The sequence below is a fragment of the Ursus arctos genome, unplaced genomic scaffold (assembly GCF_023065955.2).
Source record: "Ursus arctos isolate Adak ecotype North America unplaced genomic scaffold, UrsArc2.0 scaffold_4, whole genome shotgun sequence".
NCBI classification, from domain to species: domain Eukaryota; kingdom Metazoa; phylum Chordata; class Mammalia; order Carnivora; family Ursidae; genus Ursus; species Ursus arctos.
Genome location: NW_026623056.1, coordinates 29119129 through 29135443, shown reverse-complemented (window position 1 = coordinate 29135443; position 16315 = coordinate 29119129). Strand labels below are relative to the sequence as shown.

The 16315-nt window shown below is 41.8% G+C and overlaps 1 protein-coding gene across 9 annotated transcripts in view; it reads left to right on the top strand.

Moving 5' to 3' along the window:
* Positions 1-16315, top strand: part of KALRN (kalirin RhoGEF kinase) — a 642459-nt gene that overhangs the window by 318395 nt on the left and 307749 nt on the right. For all 9 annotated transcript variants that reach the window (XM_057306496.1, XM_048214817.2, XM_044382637.3 and 6 more), the window contains exon 11: positions 12351-12542. In XM_057306496.1, the coding sequence (XP_057162479.1) occupies positions 12351-12542 (192 nt within the window). The remainder of the gene's footprint in view (positions 1-12350; positions 12543-16315) is intronic.

Genomic DNA, 16315 nt, shown 5'->3' with positions numbered 1-16315 from the left:
CCTCGAGCTTCCTCATTGCCTGTTTGATCTGGTGCTTGCTGGCCTCAACATCTGCAAGTGTGCTGTTGTCTTCTATTTTATTCACGCTGACTCAGTAGTCAGGGGAACTTGATGATGGCATAGTGGTCAAAATTGTTTCTCCTGGGGGCACTCTTTTGAGGATATTTGGGCTGCCTTCAGAGATGCAGTGTCTTGGGCCGTCAGAAGTAGGTGACATGCGAATCTCTTTTTTGTATGTGACTGTGGACACCTTTCAGCTCCACTTTCTTGGCCTTCAGAGCCTTTGCTTTAGCCCCTGCTTTGGGAAGGGCAGAGGCTTCCTTCTTCACCTCTGATGCCATCTTCATAAAAAGTGTTTCTGGGGCCACATGACCATCTTCTTATAAGGCTACTAGTTACAGATTGGATTAAAGACCACCCAGTTCCAATATGAACTCATCTTAACAAATTATATCTGCAATGACACTATTTTCAAAAATGGTCACATTCTCAGGTGCTAGAGATTAAGGCTTCAACATAATCTTTTTGGAGGAACAGAATTCAACCTGTAACAGCCTCCCAAACAAAGAATTTTCTGGCCCAAAATATTAATAGTGCTACTGTCGAGAAACACTTTTGTGGATCAACCCAGGGAGGTTAGCCAAGGTAAGAATAGTGCGGTAGGAGTCCAGGGTCTGCGAAGGTGGAAAGAGAGCAGGAGCACCACCAGTCAAGAGGGTCAGTGACGTCTACTCTTAGGTCAGAGGCTGCAGGCTTCTTGCAGATTTGTACGGACAGGGGCAGCCCTCGATCCACAGGGCTGCATCTGACAAAGAAGGAGGAAGGACTTGAAGGGACACTGTGCTAACTGGGCCAAAGCAGAAGTGTGGGTGGGCTAGAGCCTCTGCTCTGTTAACCCATTATCTGATCCCCATTTCCATGGGTCAGGCCCAACCTTTCCCTGTCTGTCCCCTTTAGGACTGGGAAAGAAGAGAAAAGTAAATCCCCAAGCCCGCAGGTTTTCAGCAGTATTTTCAAGCCAACTGTCTTGTCTCCCCCCGAGCCCTGCCTTCTCCCTCTCACGCCCACTGCCTCCCACTGGCAGCCAGACATAGAACATGAAAAACAGGAAAAACAGCAACACTGCAAAGTTATATCTTTTGAAAGAGAACATTGCTTTGGGTACATTTCCCCCCCCCCCCCCCCGCCAGTATGTCTTGAGTTGCCAAACCCTGCAGCAGGTGGCCCTATTCATCTTCGTTCTGTGGGGATGCTGTCTCTCCACCTGCTTGTTTCCTTAGCTTGCAGACGTCCACGTGAGAATGAACTTCTACAGGCCACAGCAACTGGGGAATCCACGTATCCATGTCTGAACACTTAGGTCTACCTTGTTCACTCTTCAAATATTTTTGTCCGCCTTCTTCTGTTGTTCTTACATGTTCCCCTTCATTATTCTGCCAATTTGAGCAGAGTCGGGAAAGGAGAGAGGGGGAAGGGTGGCCAGGGTGAAAAGCATGCTATCAATTTCTGGGAGTGGTGGGTTGCTTACTAGCAATATGTATGCCAGCTGGCTACATCTGCGGCCTGTTCAGCAGGGAGAGGATGAAGTGCTTTCCTCCTCAGTCTTCAGAGCTTTGTGTCTGCATGGCATTCTCCTGGTTTTGATCTCCTGCTTGTTCAGCTCCTTAGGACCCTCTCCTCTGTCCCAGCTTGGGGCTCTGGGCCAGCCTCTGGCCTCTAGTCCTCCCTCCTGTTTGCACCATCTTCTTTGTGTTCTATCTAAGCCAGTCTTGGCTCTCCCAGGCCTGGCCTATAGCCCTGTGTCTACCTTCTGCTGCTTTCCAGGCCCTGGAAGCATAGGTGGGGAGGGTCAGGCACAAAGTCCTTTCTTGCTTTCTGTCTCAGCCCCCTAGGCATGGCCACATTTTCTGGAATCTGACTAGTGCTTTCTTACAAGCTAGACCTGATGTTTTCTGTCAAATCATACCTTATAACCTGTGTTGGCAGCCTCTAGGATCCACCCTGCCTTTTGGTCCAAAAATAAGTTGTTTCTGTGTTGTTATTATTGTTGTATTAAATAGATAGATAATAGATAACATGCTAACAGTTTTCATTATTCTTTTGCTCTTTTGCCTGTGAGTAACTAGATATTCAGCTTCTAGTCTGCAGCTGAGAGGAAATACACTTAAGTTCCTTTAAAGTACAGCATGTAAATGAAGAGGGCTGGTGCAGATTTGAAGGAAAGAAAAGGAATCAGTAAAAGAGACAACACCCTAATGAAAAGTAACTATTCTTTTCTCAGAATTCCTAGACCTAGGTACATTCTTAAACGTGTAAAAATTAGACTGTAGGAAAATAAAACTTTACTTAAAAAAAGAAAGGGGGGGTAAACAGAAGGGGGAATGAAGCATGAGAGACTATGGACTCTGGGAAACAATCTGAGGACATCAGAGGGGAGGGGGGTGAGGGAATGGGATAGGCCCGTGATGGGTATTAAGGAGGGCACGTATTGCATGGTGCACCGAGTGTTATATGCGAGTAATGAATCATGGAACTTTACATAAAAAACTAGGGATGTACTGTATGGTGACTAACATAATATAATAAAAAATTATTATAAAAAATTTTTTAAAACTGTGGAGTTCTGGAAATACACCGTTTATCATTAATAAGAAAAGGTGCTATAGCATTTCAGGTAGAGAAGAGAAAATGCTCCTAGAAGTAGCGATGTGTGTGAGAATGGGACAGGGTGGTGATTGTGTATGTATACGTGATAGAGCCAGCATTGAGGTTTCCAGAGATAATCTCAACTCCCAAGCCATTTGTGTTGGGCGCTTTTGACATCTGTAGTAGTTATTTTTGGCATTAGTCTCAATTAATAGACTGAATATTTGTATAGACAGTCTCCAATGTAAGGAGCATCTGATTAGGACTAGTCATTAGACATTCCTTGTTTGGACATACACATTGCCCTAATGAAGGCAACTATTGTTTGCTCCTTTATTCAGGACACCTTAGGAAGATGTCCTTCTAGCAGATGTAATGTGGTGGGTTAACCCATCACTGGTACCAGGAAGTAGTTTCCACCTTTTTGTCATTGCCAGAGTCCATCCCCTTCCTCCCCTGTGAGAGCCAGCAAATGGAGAAGAAATCTGTGCCTGGTGTTCGGGGATGAAAACTGAAAAGCATTTTCCTATATCACCCTAGTTATAAATGTTGGTTGATTGTACATGGTGTACTATGTTAGTACCGAATTTTAAACTTATTATGTGCTCAACTGAATTTCTTTATTTTGTCCTGGGAATCTAATTCCAATTTACATGGAAAATGTATTCTCAGTGTTAAATAAGAGGCTTACAAAGGAGAGCAACTGGGTGGCTCAGCTGGTTGAGCCTCTGCCTTCAGCTCAGGTCATGATCCCAGGGTTCTGGGATTGAGCCCCACGTCAGGCTCCCTGCTCAGTAGGAAGTCTGCTTCTCCCTCTCCCTCTGACCCTCTTTCCTGCTTGTGTTCTCTTTCTCTCTCTCAAATGAATAAATTTTTAAAATTTAAAAAAAGAGGCTTACAAAGGAACTTTTAGGTCATTACTCATTCTTAAACCGGGACTACCTACATTAGGAGGTAAGGTAAATATCCATTTCCAAGCATTACTGCTGACAAGATCCTGGACTGCACAGCTTTGGGGTTCAGTGCCCATTGAAAGGAGAGTGCTGTGCCTACTAGGTACACTGATGAGTTGTTGAGGTAGAAAAGATGAGTAAGATAGGACTCTTTCCTTCAAGGAGAATGTAGTTCTCTCTGGAAGTCACCATATGCACTTTGAAGTGTGTTACAAAACAAAAGAAAACAAACAAAAAAGAGCAGTTGCAAAAGAATAATTATAATATAATTTAAAAATCAAAGGCATAAGAACAAATACAATGCAAAGTAACAGAGAAGCAGAAGAGGTTAAGATTTTACGTTCAGTCTTAAAGAGGTCTATGGTTTAATGAAAAGTACCTGGAGATGACAGCCACAGAAACATGGCTTGCCATTTTCTAGCTATGGACCATTCTTCAAACATACTACTTTATCTCTCTGAGCCTAAGTTTTCTCATTTGAAAAATGAAATTATCAATGCCCATCTTAAAATTGATTCTGAAGTTTAGAGGTAATGTATATAAGGAGCCTAATACAATGCCTAGCACACCTGGAGACACCTGATATACTGTGCTCTTTGACCCATAGGTTATTTAAAAATTTGTTCTTTAGTTTCCAACTCTTTGGGGATTTTCCAGCAATCTTTCTGTTATTGATTTATAATTTAATTGCACTATGATCAGAGAAAATATTTTAAATTTGTTAAGATTTGCTTTATGGCCCAGAATATGATTTATCTTGGTTAATGTTCTGTAAACACTTGAAGAGAATGTGCATTTTGCTATTGTTGGGTGGAGTATTAATAAATGGCAGTCAAATCGGTTAGATCAAGTCTTCAAATCTCCTATATCCTTACTAATTTCCTGTCTACTTTTTCTATTTAAGTATTGAGAGGGGGCCATTAAATCTCTGATTGTGGTTGTGGATTTGTCTGTTTCTCCTTGAAAGTTTATCAGTTTTTGCTTCACATATTTTAAAGCTTTGTTAGTAGATGCATAAATGTTTGGGATTATGATGCCCTCTTGATGAATTGACCCCTTTATCATTACTAAATGAACTTCTTTTCCCCCAGGAATATGATTTGCTCTGAAATCTATTATGTCTGATATTAATAAAGCCACTCCAGGCTTTCTTTTGATTAGTGTTATCATGCCATATTTTTTTCTGCCCTTTTACTTTTAACCTATTTGTGTCTTTACATTTGAAGTGCATTCCTTGTAGACAGCATATAGTTGGAGCTCGCCTTTTTATCCAATCTGACAATCTCTGTCTTTTGATTATGGTATTTAGACAACTTATATTTAATGTGATTATTGATATGTTTGTCTATCATCCTGTTATATCTTTTCTGTTTGTTTCATCTATTCTTTATTACCTCCTCTCTTCCTTTTCCTTTCTGTTTTGGGTTAATTGAGTGGTTTTTTTCCTTAAAAACAGCTTTATTGAGATATATTCACATAATATATGATTCACCCTTTTAAAGTATCCAGCTCCATGGTTGCAAGTATATTCACAGAGTTGTGCAAATATCATCACAGTTAATTTTGGAACAATTTCATCACAAGAAACTCTGTAGCCATTAGCAATCACTTCAATCCTAGTATCCCCTGGAAAGCACTAATGTGCTTTTAATCTAGAGCTAGAGAGTATAATACTAAGCAAAATAGGCCAGTCAGAGAAAGACAAATACTATATGATTTTACACATATGTGGAATTTAAGAAACAAAACTAACAAGCAAAGGAAAAGAAAAAAGGGAGAGAGAGAAACCAAGAAACAGTCTCTTAACTATAGAGAACAAACTGATGGTTACCAAAGGGGAGGTGGGTGGAGGGGATGAGAGAAATATATGATGTGGATTAAAGAATACACTTATCATGATGAGAACTGAATATTTTTTATGATTTCATTTTATCTCCATTGTTGGCTTATTAGCTATAACTATTTTGTTACTTTAATGGTTGCTTTAGGGTTGTTTATGGTATGTGACTTTATTACAGCTCACCTTCAAATGATGTTATGCCACTTTACATATAGTATAAGAACCTTATAATAGTACACTTCCATTTCTCCCTTTCTGACCTTTGTGCTATTGTTGTCATATGTTTTACTTATACATGTGCTATAAACTCCATACTATAATGTTATTTTTATACTATTATATTTTAAAGAGATTTAAATAATAAGAAAAAAGTCTTATATTTTTTTCCCATGTAATTAACAGTTCTAGAGTTCTTCATTCTTGTGTGTGAATCTGTATCTCCATCTGGCACCATTTTTGTTCTTCCTGAAGGACTTCCTTTAACATTTCTTGTCATGCAAGTCTGCTAGTGAAGAATTCTTTCAGATTTGTATGCCTCAATATGTCTTGATTTCACCTTTGTTTTTGAAAAATAATTGGGGTGGGCATAGAATTCTATGTTGACAGGATTTTTCCTTCTTTCAGTAAAGATTTTATTCCACCATTTTCTTGCTTGCATTGTTTCTGATGCGGAGTCTGCTGTCAATCTTTGTAACGTGTGTGTGTGTGTGTGTGTGTGTGTGTGTGTGTGTGTGTGTGTAGCATGTCTTTTTTCCTCTGGCCACTTTTAAGATTTCCTTTTCTTTTTTTTCCCACTTGGTTTGACTCAATTTTTATGTGCCTTGGTATAATTTTCCTTGGGTTTCTTATGTTAAGTTTTAGTTTCTTGTATCTGTGGATTTATGGTTTTTAATAAGTTTGGAATTTGAGGAGGGTCATTATTTCTTCAAATATCTTTTCTACTTCCTGCACTCTCTTTTTGGGATTTCACTTGCATGAGTATTAGCTTTATTAAAGTTGTCCCACAGTTCACTGATACTTCATTTTAAAAAATTCTTTCTCTCAGTATTTCATTTTGAATAGTTTCTATTGCTCTGTTTTGGAGTTCAGTAATCTTTTCTTCTGCAATATTTAACCTACTATTGATACCATCCTGTATATTTTTCATCTCTTCAAGTGCAAGGTCTTTTTTGTGTCTCTTCTGTTTTTCTATTTAATTTTTGAACATATGAAACACAATTACAATAGCCATTTAAAAACCCTTATCTGCTAGTTTTAACATCTATGTCAGTTTTGATTGATTTTTCTCCTCATCATAGGTTTTATTTTCTGGCTCCTTTGTATGTCTAGTAGTTTTTTATTAGATATCAGACATTGTGAATTTTACCTTGTTGATTGCTGAATATTTCTATATTCCTATAAATATTCTAAAGCTTTGTTCTAGGATACAGTTAAGTTACTTGAAAAAAGTTTGATCTTTTCAGGTCTTTCTTATAAAATTTGTTAGGCAGGACCAGAGCAGTGCTAGGTCTAAGGTTAATTATTTACCCCTACTGAGGCAAGACTCTTCTGAGTACACTACCTAATATCCTGTGATTCACAAGGTTTTCCAGTGGGACTGCTGGAAACAGGTACCATTCCCAGCCCTGGTTGAATAGTGGGTGCCATTACATTTAATTCCTTCAGGTGGTTCTTTCCCCAGCCTTGGCTCATTTCCTCACACACAGATGCATTCTCTGTATATCTTCCCCAGATTGGGTAAGGAAAGATGGTGAAAGAAATTTATTTGTCAACTATAAAGTACTATTCAAATGTAAAGTTTGGGGTATCACCTTGATTTGTCTGCCATTCACTAATGTCAAAATCCAGAGATAAGTCTGTACCTTCCCTGTACTTCCATGTCTCTCTTTCCTTCAATGCTTACATACATTTTCTCCTTTCCTCTCACTGCCCATTGGTTCTAGCCATATGAGCCTGGAAAAATAGTCATCAGGAAAGAATTTCTTCAGGTCCACTGGTAGTCACATTCTCCAGTCCACACTGCCTCTTTTGAATAATAAAAGTGCCTCCTGGGCCTCGATGTTCCTCATCCCCAGAGCATAGAGCCAAAAGTGCTAACTCCATGTTACCAAGAAAGCCAACCCTTGATGCTATAGCCAACCCTTGATATAGTCACTGTCTCATCTACTTCTTGCCTTCAAAAAGCTTGCTTTCCCCCTGCCCCTCTGCTTTAGCCCAGGGAGTCTGAAACCATGCCTGTGTTTTGGGGATACCTCTATTTTCAGAGATAGGTTATCCTTGTTCTATTTCTTCCATGAGGAGAAAGCAAAAAAATAATGGGCCAGGGCTGCAGCAGAGTGAATGGAAGGTAGACCGAAGGCCTGAATTATCTAGGGTATTTTACCTGGTTGACATAGGGATTAGGGAGAAAAGAACAGAAATTGCAGCTGTCTGTGTGTCCCAATTGTCTGACTCAGGACGACCACAGGCCCTGCTTGAAAGCCCCAGTGGCTGAAGGATCAATAACCCAATGCTTATACCCATTTTTGGCATATCAATTGGGTAATGTTGATAAGGGGTCAAGTACAAGGCAGGGGCTAGGAGGGTTGGAAACCAAGGAATGCCTAGGAACTGTACTCAGGGCGAAGTCCAACTCCGGTCCTGGGGAAGAAACTGCTGTTTATTTGGTCAGAAGGTGAGCAGAAGCCTGTCATGATCTGTGCCCCAATTTGGGGTGATGACAGGCATCCACGCAGTGCTTTGGTAATACTCTAGTTGATATTCTCTAAACACTTTCCTATTTCAAGACTGTGCCAGGAGGTAGGATAAACCAAATGGGATTGAATATTGAATATGAATTCCAGCATGTAAGGTCTTGTACCAAGTAGTTGATGAGAGCCAAGGATTGAATATTAGGATTGATGAGGAGTGATGTATTCCTTAATTTATTAATTCATTCACTAAATATTTATGGAGCATTTATTTGGTTCCAGGCACTAAGGGAAAGAGATGAAAGATATTATCTATCTCTAAGCAGATGAGAAAAGCAAACATTTGCATTAGAATATGGCAGGTACCAAGGAGGGGTTGGCATAGATCACTCTGGGAGCTCAGAGGAGCACATCTAGGCCAACCTTGGGTAAGAAGTGGATATGAGGGTGGATTTCCTGGAAAGTGATGCCTAGGGTGGGTCTTAAAGAATTGGTCATGTACAAAAAGTGGAGGAAGGGCATCCCAGGCTGAAGAATAGGGGCAGGATTCAGTGCAATGAGTTTCTGGAAGTGTAAGCAGTTTATTTCATAGGTTGTAGGGGATAAATGGGGTCGAAGCTGTTGAGAAAAATCAAGTGTCAGGTGAAGAAGGGCCTTGCATGCCATGCTAAGGTATTTTACCCCAAAGGCAGTGGGAAGCCACTGAAAGGTTTTAAGTAGAAGAAAGGTGTGACTGGATCTAAATTTTAGAATCTCTTTCTGGTAGTGATAGGGAGGAGGGCTGGGCAGCAGGTAAAGCAGGGAGCCCAGCTTTTAGCCTTGACCCCCGTATCCTCCTATCTGTCTTTATTATCCCTTTCTCTTAATAAAATCTATTCTCTAACTCTTTTTTGCCTTATTCAGTATGATTTCCTACCACTGTCTAATTTATTCAGGTTGCCTCAACTTATCCAAACATACCATGCCCATTCCCATCTCTGTGCCTTGTTCATTCAGTGAACATTTAGTAAGTGACTATTGTATACTAGCCATGGTTCCTGGCATGAAGAACCAAAGATGAATGAAACATGGAACTTACATTTAAGGAGCTCAGTAGGGAGATACCCATGGAAGCACATTGTTACTATAAGGATGATAATGGCCATGGAATGAATAAACATAGAGTACCATGGGCATAAAGAAAAGTGAGTCATGTCAATGAGAAGCCCTCTTCTTTCTCTGCTAAATCCTGCCCATCCTTAAGCTTCTGCCTTCACTCTGTATAGAGGCAAGGCATTATCTCTATATACCATACACCCACCACGTATGTCTTCTAATTAGAACTGTTCAGTGGCTTCCCACTGCGTCTGGGGTGAAACACCTCAGCATGACATGCCAAGGCCCTTCTTCATCTGACACAATAGTGTAATAGTTTGGAGCTTGTTCTCTGAAGGCAGAAAAGATTTTAGTCACGGTTCTTTCACTTATGAAACCTGTGACCTTGGCCAGAAATTATTCATGCCTCAGTGTCTTCATCTGTAAAATGGGTATTGACTTCATAGGGTTATTTTGAAGATTGAGAAGTTAATATATATATAAATCTTTAGATTGTCCTTGGCATGTGAAAATTATTCAATAATTACTGACTATTTTTATTCTCAGTTTTTATCCATTTTCTTAGCATTGATATCATGTCAAGAAACTTTAGGCTTTAATTATTATTTTGTTACTTGCCCAGCTTTATGTGTTGCCATATTATTTCTTTCAAGAATGTTTATATAATAATCTTTGGAGGCAGCATACATTGTATGTGTATCTGTACTCCTGAGAGACTTGTATAGCATTAGGTATGTCTTAGGGTGATCAGCCATCCCAACTTGCTCAGAACTGATGGGACTTCTAGTGTTAAAATCAGGAGAGTCCCAGACAAACTGGGATAAGTTGTCCATTCATATGCAGTAGGTCCTTCAGTTTTGCCTTTAGTTTTGCTTTTTTTTTTTTTTTTAATATCTTATTGGTCCCAAACTTAGCTTTCCAAATAGGCTTGCTTCGGTTTTGCCACAGAAAAACCTTAGAAAATATAAGGTCACAACCTCTGGGTTTCTTTGGGGTTTCCTGAAATTCCCTAGGGTTTAAAGTAGAAGTTATGAGGACTTTCTGAAAAAACTCTCCCATCTGCTCTGGGTATATTTACTAGAAATTGTGGACAACCCCAGAAGAGCCTTCCTCAACCTGGCCCACAGTCCAGGAGGTTTTTCCTGCCCTTCATTTCCCATCTTTCTTGTTATTTCCATCATGATTCTGAGTACTTTCTTCATTTGCTTTTCAGAATCAATGCACCCTTAGTTGAGTCAGGGGCAAAGCCTCTTTCCTCACACAGGATCCTGTGTTTCCATGGATTTCTTAAGTGGGGCCAAAGGATTTTTCCTCCTTTTCAAGTCCCACCACCACCCTACTCACCTGCACTGGGACAGCATTTGCCGTAGGCCATTGTTTTTCAGACAGCATTCCTTAAGGATCCGCTGGGGCCTCTCTAAGTATTTCTGAAAACCATGACAAGTGTTTCCTGAAGACCTGCTCATCTTCCTCAGTATGATCAAGAGTCTGTGTCAAGCCTCTGAAAGTTTCTACCCCAGTGTATTAGTTTCCTGGGGCTGCTATAACAGGGCACCACAAATTGGGTAGCGTGAACACAGAGGTTTATTGTCTCTCAGTTCTGGAGCCTAGAAGTCCAAGATTCGTTCTTGGTGAGAGTATGTGGGAGATTCTGTTCCATGCCTCTCTTAACTCTAGTGGTTTGCTGGCAATGTTTATCATTCCTTGTCTGGTAGATACATCCCCCAGTCTCTGCTTCATCTTCACATGGCATTCTTTTTGTGAGGACACCAGTCATGTTAGATTAGGAACCCACTCTACTCCAGTAGGACTTCGTCTGAACTAATTACATCTGCAATGACTCGGTTTCCAAATAAGGTCCCATTCTGAGGTTCTGGGGGTTAGGACTTCAACATGGGAATTTGCAGGTTGGGGGCAGGGAGTACAATTCAATCTTTAATGCCCAGATCTTCAGGTGAGTCCAAAAAACAAACAAACAAACAAACCAAAAAAAAAAAACAAAAGAAAAAAATGAAAACTCCATGGACACTAAAGGCCACTTCTCCATGGGCAAAGTCATTGCTCATAAATCCATTTCAGTTCTCACTCACTTTGCATTTAATACTTTTCTGCTGCCAGATTTGCATCCTCACCACTACCCGCTTGTTTACCAATCCATAGGGCATTGTATGACTGTAGGGATATTAAGAAATATGATAGACACTTGAGTCACCAGTTCTAAATCAGGGAATATCAGATCTTTTTTAAGGGAAGCCTACTGAGGAAGAGTTGAATCCATGGCACAGCTCTTACAAAGGCGGTGACTCCCATCCTGATGAATAATACTTACAAGCTGGTTGCCTTGTTAAATGCTCTAGAGAATACCGTGGTGTGTAGAGACAGGGGTTGGAGGAGCGTGTGTGTGTGTGTGTGTGTGTGTGTGTGTGTGTGTATGTGGCAATGTGCGTGTCAGGCAGTAAGTTAGGATAAAATCACTGGGCTCCTCCCAAGCCTTCCTGCAAACATTAAGCCTTCAGTGGGTGTTCAGGGAATAGCCTGCATCTCCTCACTCTGACTGTGGCTGCTTCCTTCTGTCAGCTCCCTGGAATTGCTGACCCCTTCCCCTGCAAAGAGATAGCTCTGTTGCAAAAGATAAACACCAGTAGTTACAGGGAACTTGGAGGGGGGGAGTCGAACACGTCTCCCAGTGATTGTTTCCCGGGTGTTCTCACAGAGAAACACAGCCGATCTTTGTGGATGAGGTATTTCTGACTCTGGCAGTTACAGCCAGAGATGCGAAGGCAGGAATGGGTCTTCGCAAGGGTGGGGAGTCACAGCGCATGGGGACGGGGGTTCTCGCATGCCTCCTCGCTTCTTTCCAGGGACACCCCACCTCTGAGAAATCCCAGGGACGGAGGAGGCACCTAGCTAGTGCCCACTTATGCCAAGCTGCCAGGCAGGCTGCTAGCTCGCTGAGAGGCGCCAGGAGAGCCAGGCGCTCTGCTCCTCCGAGCCGGATCAGGGAGCTGTGGGCTCAGCGCCTACGCCCTGCTCTCCAGCTCTGGGCAGCCCCGGGTGGGCTGGGGGAAGGCGCGAAGCTCGGTCAGTGACTGCGAGTTGACTTTCCCTCACTGTTGCTGCTGGCAGAATACCTACACCAATGCAGACAAGCTCCTAGAAGCCGCAGAGCAGCTGGCTCAGACGGGGGAATGTGACCCCGAGGAGATCTACAAGGCAGCTCGACACCTGGAGGTACGCATCCAGGACTTCGTGCGCAGGGTGGAACAGCGGAAGCTTCTCCTGGACATGTCTGTCTCCTTCCACACACACACCAAAGAGGTAAGGCAAGCTGGTGGGAAGGGAGCATTGGCTGCTATGCCCAGGGACCCGGGTGGTCTTAGGGTTAGTAGCCTCCGCGCAGTGATGATACTAACAGTTGGCTCCTGATAATCTGTATTTAGATCTCAACCAGAACGGAACAAAATTTTCCCCTTCTCATCTCTAGTGAGGAGAGGGCCACAGAGGCAGGTCATTGAGGGAGTCTGGTAGGGCATTCAGTCTGCAGCTGGAGAAATTTGGGGATCCCTGGTGTAGAAGTAGTCGTGGCAAGAGGAAATGTAAAATCACAGACTCTCTTCCCACCCCAGACCCACTTTCTCTTGGTTGCTGTTTCCTGTCAGAAATCAGTCCTGCAGAACTTTGATCATCTTTGCTACCAGCAAGAAGCATACAGAGTTTGCAAATGTGTTCTGTGTTTTTCTTTTATCTTTTTAAAACAGAGGATTAAACCTTCTTAATGAGGTCTACCAGAGGGTGATGATGTTAAAGTGAGTTGGTTCTCCACTTGCCTGATGGTGAAGTGGCGGCCAGCGAGGGAAGGGGGACTGGGGTACCCTGCACACAGGAGGAAGCCAGCTGGGCTTAAATCTGGCCCCCAAGAATCATTCACAAAGTGGAGACGGGAGAGGGGAGGATGGATTGGGTTACACTGTTGGCAGGGCGGAGGAGCTCACAGAGAGGAGGAGGGTTGCAAACCTGCAATTGCTTTTCATTTCTGATTAACATGGGGCACTCTGAAATTGAGTAAGTGGCCAGCAAGGAGGCACATTTAGCATCTTCTGTAATAACACCCTTGGCAGATGAACTCATTAGGTGTATGCATGCTTGTGTTCCCCCAGGAATTCATTTTAATGGAGTATTAATTAAAGTTTGATTGCTTCTCAGGAAAAAAAAATTAACCCTACTTAATTGAGTTGATTTTTGATATTTGAAATGCATTAAGAAGCCTGGTTGTTACTACTTCACGGGCTTTTCTGACACTTGGTGGGAATGAATGCAAATCATTGCAGTGCCTATCAGAGAAAAACACGAAAAGATAATGTTTTCTAAACTGAGATTCCCCAGGCAGATGAAGGCCCGGCGAGCTCCCTGAAGATAGCTCTGCTTCCTCTGTTGTGGGACCCACAGCCGCTCTCTGATGAGTGTCTGTAAAGCAAGGGGATTAGCTTTAATCCAGGCTTTCCTGCCTGGTTGTCTGCTTGCTTGTGGCTCACCCGATTCTTAATAATGGTTTCAGAAACCAAAGGCTTGTGTATTCTCTTTTAATTATGAGCCTGTGGGTGATGGAATGGAGCATGAATGAACACGAGTCCTGTTTCCCGTGAGGGCTGTGGGGGTGCTCACTGCCCAGGGAGGTGATGGATGAGGTTAGTTTAGCTGTATCTCCCACATTCTGTGCATGGAACTAGAAGGCTGTGATTCTAGTCCAGATTTCTGCTGCCATAGAACCATGTGGGCTTATGCAGATCACTGTGTCCCTGGCCCTGGGTTGCCTCATCTCTAAAATTGTGCAGTTGTACTCAGTGGCCCTGAGACCCCTTATAGTTCTAATGTTCGAGATTCCTTTCTTTTTCTTCTCCTCTTCTTAATTCGATGGTGATAATAACAATAATAAATAATAGTAATTATGTCTGAAGTTATACAGGTGACTTACCTGACCTAAGATATGGTTCATTGTAAGCACTCAATGTATAATAGATAGTATTTTTTTTTTTAGATACACATGGAATCGTCACGATAATCTCATGATCTAGATTTTCTTAAACATATTTTCTAACGGGGAAACTCAGGCTCACAAAAGAGCCTAAGTTATGGAGCTTCTCACCCAGTGAAGATTTTCCCTGTTTTCCGAAGACTGCTCGGGCTTGCCTCTGCTGTTCCACACTCTCCCCTCCTGTTTTCCTCTGGCATCTTCTCCCCTCCTCTGCTCTTCTTCCTTTTCCTTACTCTTCTTTTTCTTCTTTATGTTTTCAACCCTCAAAGCAGGGCCTTGTTGGGGAGGGTAGATCTTAGCTGAGAAAGGCAAAGTGTTGCCAGGTTGTGGGTGTGGGAGACAGATGCTGATAAACACAGTCATAGATCCTTCCTGCATAGTTATGGCTAATTTCTTCTTCCTTCCTTCCTTCCTTCCTTCCTTCCTTCCTTCCTTCCTTCCTTTTTTTTTTTTTTAAAGTAGGCTCCACACCCAGTGTGGAGCCCATCGTGGGGCTTGAACTCATGATCCTGAAATCAAGACCTGGGCTGAGATCAAGAGTCAGACGCTAAACCAACTGAGCCACCCAGGCGCCCCTCCTCTTGACTTTCTTTCTTCCTTTCTGTCTGCATGCAATCATTTGCTGAGTTTTTGCATTAATGCCACTGTGTAATAGAATGTTGTTGTGGGATATAATTTTGAAGGAATTAGATAGAGCCCCCCTGTACAGGAGATTTCTGAGCAGGAACTGAACATCCGTCTTCATAAATGATGTAACCTAGGCTTCCTGTGACTCCCCAGGCCGAAGTTCATAATTTTACTTTTTCCCACTTTCTACGTCAAAAGATTTACTCTAATTAGGATCAGAGAGGAAACAGGAGGAAGATATGAGAAAGATACCCTCCAGGCCTATTTCTTCTACAGATTGAAGGGTCTGTTTAATCCTTTTGGCCCTGCTTCATGAATTCTTGGTGACCATGGGAGTCTGAAAGGTTAAAACCTTCTAACTATTTTATTGCAGTGTTCTGCATAATTTGAATAATTAGAAACTAAATATTCCATGTTGAATGATTCATTAAACAAATCAGAGTGCATCTAGCTAGCGAAATACTATACAGTCCTTATAAATTGCATTGTCAAAGATCATGAATAGCATGGGAAAGGGCTTGTAGGATGATACATAAAACACTGTATATCCAGCATGACCACAATTCTGCTTCGCACATAGAATAAAGACTAGAAAGAAGTATACAAAGAAGTTAAATGTATGGGCGATTTAATTTTCTTTCACATTCTTTGGTTTTATAACTTTCCTTCAATGATGTGTTTGACTGAAAATCCCTAACAATCCCAATAATGTTATATTACAAAAATGAAATTTGTCATCCCAGTTGGAGAGAAGAGCTACACTATAAAGAGAGGTGACAAACATGTGCTTAGGACCTTCTATGCTTGCAGAGTCTCAGCTATTAGTATATATTGTGCTGAAATTTCAAATAGCTTCCTTTTGCCTGGGGACTGGAGGGCAGCTGGCATGTTGCTGGTCTGGAAAGCTAGGGAGGATGTAGGGAGAAGAATTTACCCAAGTCCTCATTTTCTTTGTCCAAGGAGAAGGCATTTGTAGCAAGTGTCATCTGCTCCACAGAGATTGTCCAGACAGAATTCTCTTTCCTCGCTGCGTTTCCATGGAAATGCTGCAATTGCTGGGCTTTCAAAACATCCATTTTTGGATATTTTTGTAGTAATAATATGAGAGTCAAATTAACTAAAGAATGTGGCCAAGATAATCAACCTCGACTCTTTATTACACAGCTTAATTAAATGCCCATTTCTATTTGTTTCTAAACTTGTGAAATCCTTCTTCCGTGCTATTTTCTACTCAAACAGGCATGCACGCACACGCACGCGCGCGCACACACACACACACACACACACATCCCACAAACACCTCAGACATTCACATGTACACACGTTCCTCTCCCCACCCACTGTAGGATCACAACTAAATCAATCTTCCAAAGGGATGATGCTCTCAAGAACAAGACTGCTTCATCCTCTCTTTCAATTGCCGAACTGTCAC